This window comes from Schistosoma haematobium, chromosome 3 (genome assembly GCF_000699445.3).
Source record: "Schistosoma haematobium chromosome 3, whole genome shotgun sequence".
In the NCBI taxonomy this organism is placed as follows: Eukaryota; Metazoa; Platyhelminthes; class Trematoda; order Strigeidida; family Schistosomatidae; genus Schistosoma; species Schistosoma haematobium.
Genome location: NC_067198.1, coordinates 44767965 through 44783812, shown reverse-complemented (window position 1 = coordinate 44783812; position 15848 = coordinate 44767965). Strand labels below are relative to the sequence as shown.

The window sequence follows — 15848 nt, the reverse complement described above, 5'->3', positions numbered from 1 at the left end:
CATACTGATCAATCAAAGTCGATTAAAGACCCACTCATAATCAGAGTCCATAGTAGCTGTTTTATTCAAGTTTATGACCATTCATTAGTGCACATTTATAGGCATAACAGAGATTCAACCTAAGACCTTTATGTTTGGAAACAAGAGTATTATTTTGAGATGATTTAGTTGAAATCTAGTACTTTACAAGTACAGATTCGTCAACTAGTTTGTTGTTTCAGGTTGATCATGGTGTGAGTGAATTTTTACAAACAGCTTAAAAAATCTGATTGAATTTAATTCTTGTTGATTTTGCTAAGAATCACGAAGTGCTAATTCATTACATTGTTGTTGTTTAATGCTATCCCCTTTCATTTACATTCTCATCTTAAAGAAGTACCGAGTTGACTAAACTGGAGTTTTATCAATCAATACTTTACAATTTATTTATTAAGTTGGCATGTTTTTGCTTAAAAATATAACGTTATTATGTATCCATTGTTATCACTAAGTATTCGTTGCTACTCTAAATTCTTGCGAATCAGAAACAAAACTTTTGAAGGTATTATTCTACTTTAGTTACCTTTGAAGCATCAATTCAAAAATAGAGTAACTAGTCGCAAATTTAAATATTAGTTACTGAGAGAGATTTTCTCTAAAACAATTGGTTGGTACTCGTGCTACACAGAGTTGACTACTATCTGCAATGACACACTATGATAATTATCAGGAATATATTAGATTTGAAATACGGTAGGATGTGTTGTACCAAAATGAGTCATTAGTTCGTGAAGTCAATGACTTTGAGACGATGGCGAAGTTTTGTAGCTTAGGTGAATGTTTTTGGTGAAGTTTTGTTCACTGATTGTTGATCAGGATGTTCAGTGTTTGTTAGATAAGCTCACTATATCATTGTAGACTTTGACTGATATTAATTAGTATTTCAGATGGAGGAAATACTTTCATTATTTATCTTCCTCTAAATTTTTAATATACTACTATCCCACACTTTTCATTCTACCATTTAATTGGCTACATTTCGGGTTAAATTTTCTTTAGTAAGCTTTCTAATACAGCTGATTTTATTTCCTCAGCGAGGCTATAATTTATTGACGAACAAGTCAGGTATAAGATAATAGGTCTAGGGTTTTGGCGCGAAATTCGCTCATACATTTGACTAAATAAAGTTTCAGCATTATAGCTGATGTCAGCTCCTGATGAAAACCCTAAAGCTAATTCCTAACTTTAACCATCAACTGTAAATTATAATTCTATTTCCTCAAACTGATTTATAACCTTCATTTGGTCCTAGTTATTAGGTGGACACTCTCAAGGTCACTTTAGCGTGACTCAAAGGTCATCCATAAATTATAGTCTCACGATCAAATGAATATCAGTTGAGTAATGTTACGTCATACAATCAACTTGTAAATGAGTCAGTATAACATTAAGCCGGTTATACATGGAATTGCAACAGTCCGAAATACTTCAGTAGGTAGAAACTACATCTTGGCAATTCAAGGTAATATTTAGTTGATCAACTAAAACTATGATGAAGATCAGTCGATTCTCGATATATTGATAGCCTATCAACATATAGAGAATCGATTGATCTAGACTGGCTAGCGATTGCAGGGGATGTTGAGCACGGCGTTCCCACTCGTGATCTGGCGCAGATGCATGACCGAGCGCCTTCAGCTAGGTGAGTCCATTAAAAGTAATGTTGTTAACATCCAACGTCGAAAACTTACAGAGCTATTTATTTTGGGAATTTATTTACCGCTACAGATCCCCCCTAATGGGGTAGTGATGACCCTAAAACGTGGCCAGCCAAAATTTTAAACCCGGCGAGTTTTGTCGTTGGTAAACACTCTTCTGATAGCTGCGTCTGGTCATCTTTCCCTACTATAAGGGACCATGTTGTATTAATTTATCACTACAAATACTAGAAGTTAATTTCAAATGATAAACATTTTGTAATATGTTCATGTTTTTAGAACTTTCTAGAATGTAAATCGAATTCTATATCACAAATGAATCAACTTAATTGTGATGAAATTAAAAGCGCCAATCCTTTGAATCAGATTTCATCAAGTGATCAATTTAAAGATATTTTCAGAAAAGAAAATTTGTATAATAATATACAGGCATATTCTACAGAAGAAGATAATAGAGAAAATGATATTCATAATCCATTAGTACATCAAAAGTAGGTTGCATTACAAAGTTACTTTTTGTTGCTCAGTAATTCTTTTATTGATTTAAAATAAACTCAGTGAATACAGTGATTTTGAGTGCTGTTTCAGGTATGGGAGTAGTTATCGCTTCCTGCTTGCCTACACCTTAAAAGGGATCTTATAGATGTTAAGGGTGGTCTTAATGACCTGAGAGTATGACCGCAGTGCCAAAAAGACAACTGCTTGGGGTCGGTCACACACGACCATTTTGTGAGTAATTTTCGTGTTAGCTCCGTACTTGTTGAGACCTTAACGCCGGAGACGGATATCTGTGAGGTGTGTATTTTAGGGTCGACCTTTTCTAACACCATCCTTCCTTTGTGGGAAGGCAGGATCGCTGTTCTATTGGTTGTCTGAAAGAAATACTTCACTGCCATCATACCTCTGTACAGTCGGCAGTACGACTTCGCCTTCGGATATCGGATTTGCTGCTTTTAGCCTTACCACTCTTTAACCGACCTATTTGACATGGTAGGGCACTGAAAAATGATTGTTCCAGTCAGTATAGCTCGACTGGTTCATTACGATAGGTAAGCTCGACCACCAAATTAAGGTAGCAGCTGGTTAACATTTATCTTTTAACAATTTTTTAGATAAACAGACTTATTTAAACAATGTATAATATTTTACATAACATCAGAGAGGTGGCTCGGTGGTTAAATAACCAGGATTTATCTACGTGGTCCAACGTTCGAGAACATTACCGTCTAACTAGGTCCTGACAGATTGTTACTATAATTAGCCTCGTAGAAGCAGTATGCCTTGATGCTATATACATGAATTGCATTAATTAATTGATCAAAAACTTTGTATTTTGTAAAGGACATTTCGATTCTTTAGCTCTGCAATTTATTTTTAATAAAAGTTCATTGCTTTAAATATGAGTGAAACCTAATCTATTACACTTTGTCACTTCTGTTTCGATCTACTAAATCGCCTGATCCAATCGAACTAGGTATATTAGTTAAACTTACAGTTGATTTCTCAAACATAACTACGAACCATGATCCAAATGATTCTTATCAAATAAGGAATTATATCTAAAAATGTTTCATTCTAGGTTAGTTTTGTCAATAGTTTGTGAAGAATATTCAATCCGAGTATAGTTTTTTTTTTAAATCTTAGAGAGCCACAGAAGACTAGAAAATGCAAGATAGCCATTTCCTCTAAATATGCGGCTTAGCTATCATAGGTCGAAAAGTGAGAAAGCTAGTTGACTATAGATGAACTAACTGATAACTAGAGGTTCAAATTTTTAAGTTCATTCAATTCATAGTACTATGCAGTCATAATCCGTTCTCATTGACTTTCTAGTGCTTCCTTATTTTTAAAGATTGTTTAACTAATATTAGTTCATGATGCAGGCGATCAAATTTTTGCTATGGAGACTAAATAGGTTGATGAAGATTCTTAGAGTATTCCCACTGTTAATTTTTTTTTACCGATTTCTTAGTTTATCTGATATCATTTCAATTTTATTCCTGTTTTATTTGAGTGATTACGATTTCTGTGATTGACGTCTGAATTTTATTGTCAGTAAGGAGTTGTGAAGTATATTGAATTTCATTGAAATCATGAACTGGTTTAAATTAGAGTTCTGATAAGAAGCCATAACCAGTGAAGCAATTAACCACCTAAGAGAATAGAAGATGGTCACACAATATATTGGATTGATTGAAGTTAAATATTAACACTTTTGGATGCACACTCAGTGGTCTAGATGTTAGGTGATCGCACGAGACTAAAGGTCTTGGATTCGATTCCTGTATGCAAGGTCGTGGATGAGCACTGTTTAGAAGTCCCTTACTAGAACGAAACGGCTGTCCAGTTTTTTAAGGTTTTCAATGGTAGTTTAAGGTAAATAGCTTCATGATTTGAATGCAAGTCCTAATTTTATTGTGATAAGTGTTCGAGTTAATTTATAGTAACTGTTTTCTAAAATCTGATCAATGAAATTCGATCACTACTAAATACTATCTCAATATGATATCGGTTACTGCTGATTGGTCAATCAATGCAAATATCCCAGCCTTATGAGAGGTCCAATTATTTTATTAGTAACTTCAGATTGTTAATCTGGGTATCACGGATCCGAATTTCAAATGAAATATAAACATATAGCATAGTGACGAGTACCAACTAACAATAAAAATTATGTCAGGGAAAGTTTCTCTTTAAATATCTGTTCTCACTACAATAATCTAATCATAACTTTATCCAACACTTTAAAAATATCTATACGATCTCACCTGATTTCATTGAGAATGTTCAATTGTAATGGAGGAAGAAGGAAATTATCGCTTAGATCCTAAAAAGTTTATTATCTACTGGATTCCATGAGATCATAATTATATTAGTTCATTCATCTCCAAATCTTTCTTACATTTTAGTGATGATAAAGAAATTGAAGCTGTTGTAAATTGTTTAGCGGATACTTTAAAAGATGGTTGTCATCCTGGTGCACCTGCAATAATTCCACGTTGTAAAAATGATAACAAAATACCAACTGTATTTTATAATTCAAACAATTGTGTAAGTAAAAATCAAAAGTTATTATTCAAGCCTAATTTAGAGGATAATGGACCAATTGAACCAAGTACGTTGTAAATATATTTTTTATTACATTGAATAGTTTTGTAGAGATTACTCCACTTTGAAAACTAGTTTTTATCATGGACTGATAACCAATTAACAACTACATAGCACATAGATCACTGCTTTATTCTAATATGCGACTCTTCAGAAGTAATCTAATTGTCTTCGGAAGACTTCTACTTACCTTGTAGATGACTTTGAACGCAAAGTCTGTCTTGATTGAATGACCTGTGTTCACAAGGTGTTCGATCATAGAACTTCTTATTGAGTCATTGCCTCCTCTTTTTAGCCACACCGGACAATGTTCTTGAATTCTTTTGGATAAAGTACGCATCGAACAATTTATATACCTAGCTCCACAACAGCAGGTAAATTGGTAAATGCACATTGAGTTGGTCGGATGCGATAATTTATCTTTCAGATTATTGGTGAACAATAATCGGCTGGAGAATAATCTTCTCAATCAATGCGAAGAATGTTATTTTTAAGGAATCAGAAATTCTCCTCTTTAAGATATATGTGGCTTTATCGCCTTTGAAGTCGATGTTCATGTATAAAGTTTTCTTTTCTACTGTAATTATTCGTGCTTTTGGCGTTTTTGTCTTCATATTCTTATCAATGAATATTGAAAGACCACAGGTCATTCAATCAGAACAGACTCTGCGTTCAAAGTCATCTACAAGGTAAGTAGAAGTCTTCGGAAGTACTCACCCAAAACCCTGTAGCGAATGGAACTCAGTACTTTACCTGTCACAAATTAGTTCAAACATAGTTTTACTAGTTTGAATGTATATAAATAAACCTGTGTCTAATTAAGGGCACAATATTTTGGAGTGGAAGCAAATGATATAATACCTTTGTATTATTAAAATCGATCTTGAACGATATCTTCCGATACATACAAACTTAGATTACTATTATCTTTTAGATTCAATAAAGAAATCTATTTTGTATTGTTCGTTTAAATCTTCCCATTGATGTTTAGGACTGCAATAGGAAGATTCATACAAACAAAACAGAATGAGTTTACACCTTACCCCATTACACAAGCTAATGGCTATCAGGACTCAGTAGCTAACGGTACTACTGGGTTCGAGTACCAGAGTGGACATTAACAATGAGATGTAGGTACATCCAGTTGGTTAAGCTACCTACAACATTTCATTCACCTACTTCAAACTGAACTATTCATAAACCTTTTTAAGTGTTTTATCGAACCACATAAAAAACCTTTATGTTCACTAGGGAAGCCTACTGTAGCTATGTTTCATCAGTGCCACTGAATTATCATCACATTATTTCGGGAATCAACAGAACTTGGAAATATGTAACATTGAATTCCTGTTCTCTAACCGAAAATGTTGATGAATTCGGAGTGAAATCTAAGTCTCCTAAACTCTATTTTATGTAGGTTCATGAGGAGTCCCAAACAGAGAATAGAAAGTAATGAAATCCCTGTCTAGTTTTCATTGTTTTTTGGGATAATGTCAGTTCACGACACCAGATAACTTCAAATATTAGAACGAACAGTGTTATTTTTCACTGTAAATTACCTTTCTTATTATAATACTTTTAAAAAGCATGAAACTCCGACATCAAAATGTTATTCTTTTGCTAAACCACAGATTTTCTAAATATTATTTTATAGTGAGTTAGTAGTAATTGTATAGGAAGGACTGAGGAAAGAATTTTAACTAGGCTTTTCTGTACTTTACCCCGTAGAATTATGTAAAGTTTTTATAAGCGCAATCATTAGGCCACTTGATAGATAGTAGACACAGTGTAGACATCGATAAAGTAATCAAAATCATTTGTTTTACTCATACGATTATAAACTTTTCTATTATGGATACGAATAATTATTATCTCTCTTTGTCTATTCTAAATTACTGTTTTTCTAACACATGAGTATGTTGTAGTAATTTAATAGTTGAATTCATAAGTCGATTAAAGCTAGACCACCATGGAAATTCTGGAGGTACCGGACGGCCATTCCGTTCTATTATGGGACTCCTTAATACCATTGGAATCGGGCTCGGTGGTCTAGAGGTTAGGCGATCGCACACGAGATCGAAGGTCCTGGGTTTGAATCCCACAAGAAAAATCGTGGTTGCGCACTGCAGAGGAGTATCATACTAGGAAGAGACGGTTGACCAGTGCTTCGAGATTTTCATTAGTGGTCTAGCTGTGATCGAATCATCAACTCAATTATTAATTTACTACAATCTTCACCAAAATCCCAGTCTGATGATAATCATCATTTCCTCACAAATTACTGGCTTCAAGTGGTATTTCCTGGAGTTCTAGTGAGAAGCAGTGACCAGTGGGGTTCAACCGTGTATGTTGTGAGGCAGTAACTCACTGAAGACAATGATGGACGGTGGCGTGGATTCGTGGATTGGTTGAATTTAGACATTAACACCGTTGGATGTTGGCTCAGTTATCTAGAGGTTAGGTGTTCGCGCGCGACACCGAAGGTCCTGGGTTCGGATCCCGCAAGCGGAATTGTGGATGCGCATTGCTCAGTAGTTTCATATCAGGGTGGAACGGCCATCCAGTGCTTCCAGGTTTTCCACGGTGGTCTAGCTTTAATCAACCCATGAATTAAACTATTCAATGACATAAATATTTGTCAGTCATAATTATGTTAAATTACATGTTCTGTGAGTCATACCACTTCTCAGTTCATTTTAAAACATTTATCTCAATTTCACTAGCTAAAGTATGCCAAATCTATGTTTGAGTTGTTTTCAGTTGACTTATTTATTTATTTATTTAAACACGTAAACATTGGTACAAGGAGCCACCAAATAAATATGCACCACATTTATCATTCGATTTGTGTGAGGGCTGAGATACTGTTCGGGTGAACAAACCGAAGCAGCTAGTTTACTTAAGGGGTCACAGCCGGATCCTTCGACCCAAGAGTCTAATCCACAAGGCAGTGGAGCAACTTAAGGAGATTCAATCCAATGGTTGCTGGTGATCACCGATTGATTCATATGTCGTTTGTTCCTTCAGGATACCGGAGCCCATGTACACCCTTGGTTTGGAATCAGGGTTTTCTAACTCCCCTAGGTGGATCCTCCATATCCATCAACCCGGCTAAAGCATCGGACATTCGCTTTTCGTCCCCTCAATTTCGAAAACAACACTACCGCCACGAGAAGACAGTGAGTAGGACTTGTGTGCACGTGGCCATGTGAGACCATTTTGAGGAGAGAGTTGACTCTCCTCATTCTCGGCCGTTTGGAGGCTTGAAATAAAATTCATTCACTTTATCTAGAAGATTTTGTTGTTCATACTATTTTGAATTACTATAAGAAAGTAGTCTACTCTTCAATCGTTCATTGTTCGGTTTTCTTTGTTTTTCAGAAGAAGAAACGATCAATCGATCTGTACATTTAAAACAACATTTTATAGAATTACAAAGGTATAATATTTTTTACTTACTTCTTTGACAATGTAAATCATAAACAAAATGATGATAACACTTTATAAAAAGTCATATAAACAATGAGACTGATCATTTATGCGTAGCATTGAAATCTAGGATGTTTGTTTCGTTTAGTTTGAACCCTTTTTTCATTTCGATGTATCTGGATCAAGAATAGGACAAAGTATCATGTCTTAGATTCTAATGCTATCTGAATTCCATCCATTCTAATTATAACTTATGATAAAATGAGTATGTATAGACAATCTGTATAAGATAAGCATATGTCAACAAAGACTGATCAATGTTCAGTTAAAGATGTCAACAATAGGGTAATTCAAATTCTTTCTAATGATAATAATATAAATATGAATGATCCTTTTTAATACCATCTTTTAACTTGAGTGGAGTTATGTTCTCTGAGCTGGATGGTTTGGTCGTGGAGTTTTCATTGTTCTTCTGAACGACATTATCAGCACAAACATCAGATAGACTTCATCTCACCATCTTTTAACGAAGGATTTATGAAATTGTCTTATATAATTGACCATACAAACTATATAAATTATTATTATTATTTGGTACAGTATAGAATTCTTAGCACAAATTACTTCAACATGTTTAATTGCTTTATTTCTTGATCGAATCTGACAATAAATATTGATTGATCGCCAATTAGATGTTAGCATTTCAAGAATTGACATCTGAATAATGTACATTCTTTTCATCATTATATATTGTCAGCCACCACGATGTCTCTGATTATATGTTTTTGTACGCTGCACAATGAAAGGTCGTAAGTTATTCATAAACTTAATAGGCATAATGTGTTAAAACGAAAAAAACAGATAACTTGTTAAAATATCTAGATGGTAGGAACAGGTGATCATCGTCGAACAATCAGTTGAGTGGAACTCGTCACTATACATCAACTTCATTGATTATGAAAAGGCGCTTGACAGTGTAGATAGGAGAACATTATGGAAACTTCTTCGACACTATGGAGTTCCTGAGAAGATTGTCAACATTATCCGAACTTATACGACGGACTACAGTGCAAGGTCGTGCATGGATTACAGCTGGCAGATGCATTCCAAGTAAGGACCGGAGTCAGGCAAGGCTGTCTACTCTCTCCCTTCCTCTTTCTTCTGGTGGTCGACTGGATTATGAAAACCTCCAGATCTGAGAGAAAACACGGAATACAATGGACAGCTCAAAACCAAATAGATGACTTGGACTTCGCAGATGACCTGGCCCTCCTATCGCATACACACGAGCAAATGCAGATAAAGACAGCCAGTGTAGCAGCAGTCTCTGCATCAGTAGGCCTCAGCATACACAAAGGGAAAACCAAGGTCCTCAAATTCAAAGCGTAGAACAGCAATCCAATCACTCTTGATGGCGAAACTCTGGAAGATGTAGAATCCTTCACATACCTGGGAAGCATCATCGATGAACAAGGAGGTTCAGATGCAGACGTGAAGGCAAGGATTGGCAAAGCAAGGGTCGCATTCCTACAATTGAAAAACATATGGAACTCGAAACAACTTTCAACCAATATCAAAGTGAGAATCTTCAATACGAATGTCAAGACAGTCCTACTGTACGGAGCCGAAACTTGGAGAATTACTACAACCATCATCGAGAAGGTACAAGTATTTATAAATAGCTGTCTACGCAAGATATTCAACATCCATTTTCCGGATACCATCAGTAACAGCCTGCTGTGGGAGAGAACAACCCAGCTTCCGGCTGAAGAGGAACTAAGAAAAGACGATGTAAATGGATAGGACATACATTACTCAAATCATCAAACTCCATCACGCGGCAAGCGCTAACTTGGAATCCCGAAGGGAAGCGGAAAAGAGAAAGGTCAAAGAACACATTACGTCGGGAAATGGAAGCAGATATAAAAAGGGTGAATAACAAATGGAAAGAACTGGAAAGGATTGCCCAGGACAGGGTTGGATGGAGAATGCTGGTGAGCGGCCTATGCTCCTTCACGAGGAGTAACGGGCGTAAGTAAGTAAGGAACAGGTGACCCCACTTATATTCAAACAGGCCGAAGCGGTAGGCGTTTATACCCATTAAACTTTGATGTATCTATAAAAGAATGATTTCCTCTTTATTAACATCAATCAAGAAATAGAATCGTAGGAAACAAACATATTTTCTTATACAGAAAACTTCAAGATTTATACTTCAGTTTGAGTAAGGTTGTTTTGTTCATTGTCGGTTCATAACTTCAAATCGAATAATAGTTTTATTTTCTTTAGATCCATTCATTAAATTACTAATATTGAAGTTATGTAATATTCAATTTCTTAGAATTCTTCGAATTAAATTCATAATCTATGGTTAAATATTCATTTCATATTGTATACATGATCTCAGAATTGTTTTTTGAGTGTTTACGATACTGTATTTTGAATAATACTTTGTAGTAGTGGTAGTAGCATTTAAGATTTTCTTTTTGTTATAAATTGTGGCCTGTGTGCCTTGCTAATCTATAACGTAATAATACCGTCAATTAGAGAGCAGTGAATTATCGATCGGACCAATGATGCATAATACCTGTACGAGTAGTCTGGAGTCCTTATTGGTCCTACTTCCTGTCTAGCCCATTCTGTTAAGTCCAGAACACCAATCTCAACCTCCGTGATATGAATCATGCATTTCAAACATACTGGGTTTATATATCAACCAGACAGATCACATCGTACCAATAAAATAGGAAACAACGTTTGCACAAGACCTAGCCAAATTTGGCTGTCAATGTAGGAGGTAGTAAATGATAGTCAGGGCATAATTTAAGAATGGTAAATCGTATAATACTAGTTCATAGGTCAAAATAAAACTCATAATAAGTTTAGTTATTTAACAATTATACAATAAAAACATACGCATAGTATTTGTCCATACATTGATCCTAAAAGTTACCATTCATTATTCTCATCGAGATATAACAATAAGTTTATTATACATTTGATAGTGAATACAGTAAAGGAGATTGGTAAATTCAGTAGTGAATATTAATAAAGTGCAACTGTGGATTTATTCATTATGACATCCAATGAAGTTATGATAATTTGAATTTAATCAGTCTGTTAGCGGGCTATAGATTGGATTAAAGCATGATCCGTGTAGGATTGTGTTGAGGCACGTTGACTGGCTATTTACTAACCAATCAACGCTAGTGGATACTTGAAGAAGACTGTAGAATATTCTGATGTAAAAATTATAAGTATGCTAACGTTTTTTGAAATCGTGATTCTTACTTCCATCCACCCTTCTTATTTGGAATATAAGTATGTTCCTGTTCAACCGTATTTTGATTCGGTGACGTGCCTAGTGAAATAGTGTCCAAGAATACGAAGCAATAAAAGTAGCTGGATAGTAATAGGAGAAATCATAACACAGCATAAAGTAAATCTGTAAATACATGAATTCATTGTTAGATTATTCAAAAATTGTTACATGGTTGTTGTGGTAAATGTCCATGTGGCATTAGTGTCTATACTCTTCATTTGTATTTCGGACCATGTCAGTTCCATTCCAATTATAACAATACCGGACGAACATTTCAGTAATAACCATGTCTCAACAGCTCATCGTATAAGACTTTGATATCCGTGGTGATATATTCTAAATCCGAGTCTTTGGGGAGATCATAGGCACTAGGAAACAAATATAAACACAGCTGATTAGTTCCAAAGAGGACGTTGTATGTGTCTTGGATCATAATGTAGCCCAAATATTGATTTGTAAATGTCGATAATATCTCGATAACTGTTAAAAAAAGTCTACATACTGAAATCGGTCAGTCAAATTCATTTTATTATATCAACAATCAAGTCTTGATATCTTAACAAGTAAATAACCCATCTTTAGTCAGAATTCTAAATATAACTTTGTATAATTGTTGCTTTCATTTTACCGATCAATAGGGAGTGCATAAAGAATGTGGGCTTGAAGAGGCTACATGGAGCTTACGAAGTTCTTGATCAAGATTTATCTTCAGAATCTCAAGAGGTAAACTGCTTACAATTCATCATTTTGACGCTATACATATTTCAAATTTCAATTATTTCAGAGAAAATGCATATAAAGTCATTTGTTATTGATAGTTAGCCACTCCCTACACCAGTAGGAAATGCTTGACAAAGTAATATTAGTTTTAAAGAGAGCTATTGACCGAAACAATATATGGTGTCGGTTGAGGAAGATGTTGACTATTGATCAAAGCCATATTGATACATGCAAACATGTAGGCTGAAGAGTGGACAATGATTATAACTTTTGGTTAAAGACCCGAGGTGACGGTGCGCAAACTGGTCTAAGTTTTAACATTGTTTCATGTTTTTATTTCCGTATTTCATTTCTTCGTTTTAGAATAGTAAACTTACTACCATTGATACCGTTACTGTACTGTACCAACGTTCGACTGCTCACACAGAATCCTCACCCCTTTCCCTAAAAACTATTCGGAACTGGAGGAAAATCGACCGACTACCCCCCCTACTATTTTGTATTATTTAGACTTTCAAACTCATGTAATTATGCGTAGGACAAATGAGTTCAAAATACTTTGTAGATAATTAACCTCAATGAGTACATAAATAGGACATTTGTGATGAGCATTTGAATTATAGATTGGATCGGTTGAAGCTAAATATTAACACCGTTGGATGCTAGCTCAGCAGTCTAGAGGTTAAGTGTTCGAGACCGAAATTCCTGGGCTCGAATACTGCGCGCGGGATTGTGGATGCGTACTACTAGGGGGGTTGCATCCAGTGCTTCTTAGTTCGTAACAGTGGTCTAACATCGATCGATTCATAGTTATAATTAAAACTCAACAATCACCACAACTCCATACTCATAATAGATTTACTAAGGGTTTATTATATTAAAGAAATGGTAAAAGATACAGTAATGATTATCAAGTCAAATAAAGGTTTTTGATAAGAACAATGTAAAAATACCATAAATCAATAATTTAGTTCGTGCATATTAATATTACATTATATTTTACCAGAGAGTAACTGTTGACATTTTCTATTTTCACATCTACACCTTGATCCTAAAAGAAACTATGATTATTTTGAGTCCTTTGACAATTATCCTGGCATATTCAACTCTTTACCTTGATGTGTTATGATAACTTGAATTGGATTAAATTTGCAACAGATTGTAATTTGATTTTGATGGGCTGACTGCCAACTATCTAAGGTTTATGAAACAGTAAATTAACAGATGGAAATGCATATTACTATGACAGATTATTAGATGTCTTTGAAGGTCAATTAGATAATATTTCTGTTTTTCATGTATAAATTTATGTATTCCTAAAATTCTAATGAAAAAAGTGTGACCGATGAATTTAATCAACGAGTTAGTGATGGACTGAATTACTGACTATATTGAGATGGTGGAGAAGATTTGTAGCTCAGGTGGATGATTTTCATGAAGTTTTGTTCTCTGAGCTGGATGGTTTGGTCGTAGAGCTTTCATTGTTCTTCTAAACAACATCATCAGCACAAACTTCAGATTGAAGTGGAGTATTCAAATGTGTGCATATGTGATTCACAGCTTGTCCTGTAGACGTCGATGTTGATTGGTTCTTGATAACCTTAAACCTGTCATTGTTTACTTCTCTGTTTTGGTTATATCTTCCATGGGATAACCAATTAACGTCGAGGTCTACAGGACAAGCTGTGAACCACATATGGAGAAATTCGAACGCTTCACTTCTATCTGAAGTTTGTGTTGATGATATTGTTCAGAAGAACGATGAAAGCTCCAAGACCAAACCTTCCAGCTCAGAGAACAAAACTAACTATATTCGATACAGATCGTAATTTAACAACAATTAACTGAAGATAAAAATGTCATTCACTTGACTTATCATCAGCTCAATAGGATCTAACAGTCAAGAGTTCGACTTTATGTATTTTCATTGAATGTACATTACTTAGAACGTATAAATAACGGTATTTACTATCAATATTCTCTCTTTTCAACAAAATTACTATCATGTTGTACAATTGTATATATATGAAAATTGTTTTTTGTTTTTGCTAAAGTACTAATTCCGTGAGGATATGTGAACATGAATAACCAAGATGACTCAATAGAAAGATCATAATACTTGATTGCATAATACGAATAATAATAATAATAGGACGAAACGGCCGTCCGGTGCTTCCAGGTTTCCATGGTGGTCTAGCTTCAATTGACTCAAGATCTCAACTGTTGAAATTACTACAATCTCCACAAAGCCCCTTCTGATAATAATAATAATAATAATAATAATAATAATAATAATAATAATAATAATAGACTTAGTAAGTTAGTAACGAATTATAACGTGAATGTAGTAAGATAACTAAAATATTTTTGTTACAATAATTAAAGGTCATTAAAGATCATAGAGGTGTTAAAATAAATCAAGTGATATGATGAGTACTTATGAATAAAATAATGAGAATATGAGACATAATTAAAGGGGGAATGCAGTAATGATAATAATGATTAATGCCAAGATAACGATAACGATAGGATGTACTTCTTTTGTACACATAGTTCTGGCCTGAGCTAATGGATGATAAGGGCTTCGGCTATTTTTTAGGAGGTGGATACGAAGAAATCTAGGAAGATTTGAACGAATCGTATATACAACCTTAAACTGTATATCCGTAAAATGATTATAGTCGATTAGGTGTTCAAGTATAGAATTCCTAACTGCCTTCTTATCGCCCTTGTCGAACCAAACTGGAACGTGTTCCCGTATCCGAGTTGAAATCAATCACTGGCTACGACCAATATACCTTGCTCCAGAAGAGCAAGTGAACTCGTTGAAGAACATGGAGGCGGCCAGACGGGGAAGCTTTTCTTTGATGGATATAGAAAATAAGTTACTGCCACTAAATGTTATTCATAGTTATACCGCGTTGAATATTCCTTTAAATCGCTGCCATTAAACGATTTTTGATTACACTGATTGAAATCATGAGTCAATCGAAGCTAGACCACCATGGAAAACCTGGAAGCACTGGATGACCGTTACGTCTTAGTATGGGACTCCTCAGCAATGCGCATCCACGATCCCACACCCCGCGAGACTCGAACCCAGGACCTATCAGTCTCGCTCCAGGCGCTTAACCATGGTGGTCTAGCTTCAATTGACTCATGATTGTACAGCTTGATCATAAATTCGTTGAAAAGAGATCCTTTCACTGAGCTTCGTGTTTTTAATGTTTCAATGGAAATTATCTTGTCAATATTCTTTTCTGTCTTATTTTATTGTTACTTTTTGTTTACTTTTAGATATTATTAAAGAAAATACTTGGCATAGATATTTATTCACAATATATGAGTAAAATTTGGCAACTTAAACTTCTTGAACAAAATACTTTTGAAAAAGAAACATCCAATTAACAACAAATGACTAGTCGTATAGTTATAATTCTCTTTTTTTAAGGATATACATGTATATTATGTGAACCCCGTGTTTATTTTTCGACAGTTTTTTTATATATACTTTTCATTGTTACTTTGATACCATAACTTCGGTTTGGACACCCAGGGCCAGTATCCCAGCC

The 15848-nt window shown here is 34.7% G+C and overlaps 1 protein-coding gene across 1 annotated transcript in view; it reads left to right on the top strand.

The window, feature by feature from the left end:
• Positions 1 to 15684, top strand: part of NEK4 (Serine/threonine-protein kinase Nek4) — a gene marked incomplete at both ends in the record, with an annotated part of 31639 nt that extends 15955 nt beyond the window's left edge. The window contains 5 exons of the mRNA XM_051219076.1: positions 1977 to 2188; positions 4607 to 4812; positions 8187 to 8244; positions 12195 to 12279; positions 15574 to 15684. Of these exons, the coding sequence (XP_051069972.1) occupies positions 1977 to 2188; positions 4607 to 4812; positions 8187 to 8244; positions 12195 to 12279; positions 15574 to 15684 (672 nt within the window). The remainder of the gene's footprint in view (positions 1 to 1976; positions 2189 to 4606; positions 4813 to 8186; positions 8245 to 12194; positions 12280 to 15573) is intronic.
• Positions 15685 to 15848: the final 164 nt, after the last annotated feature.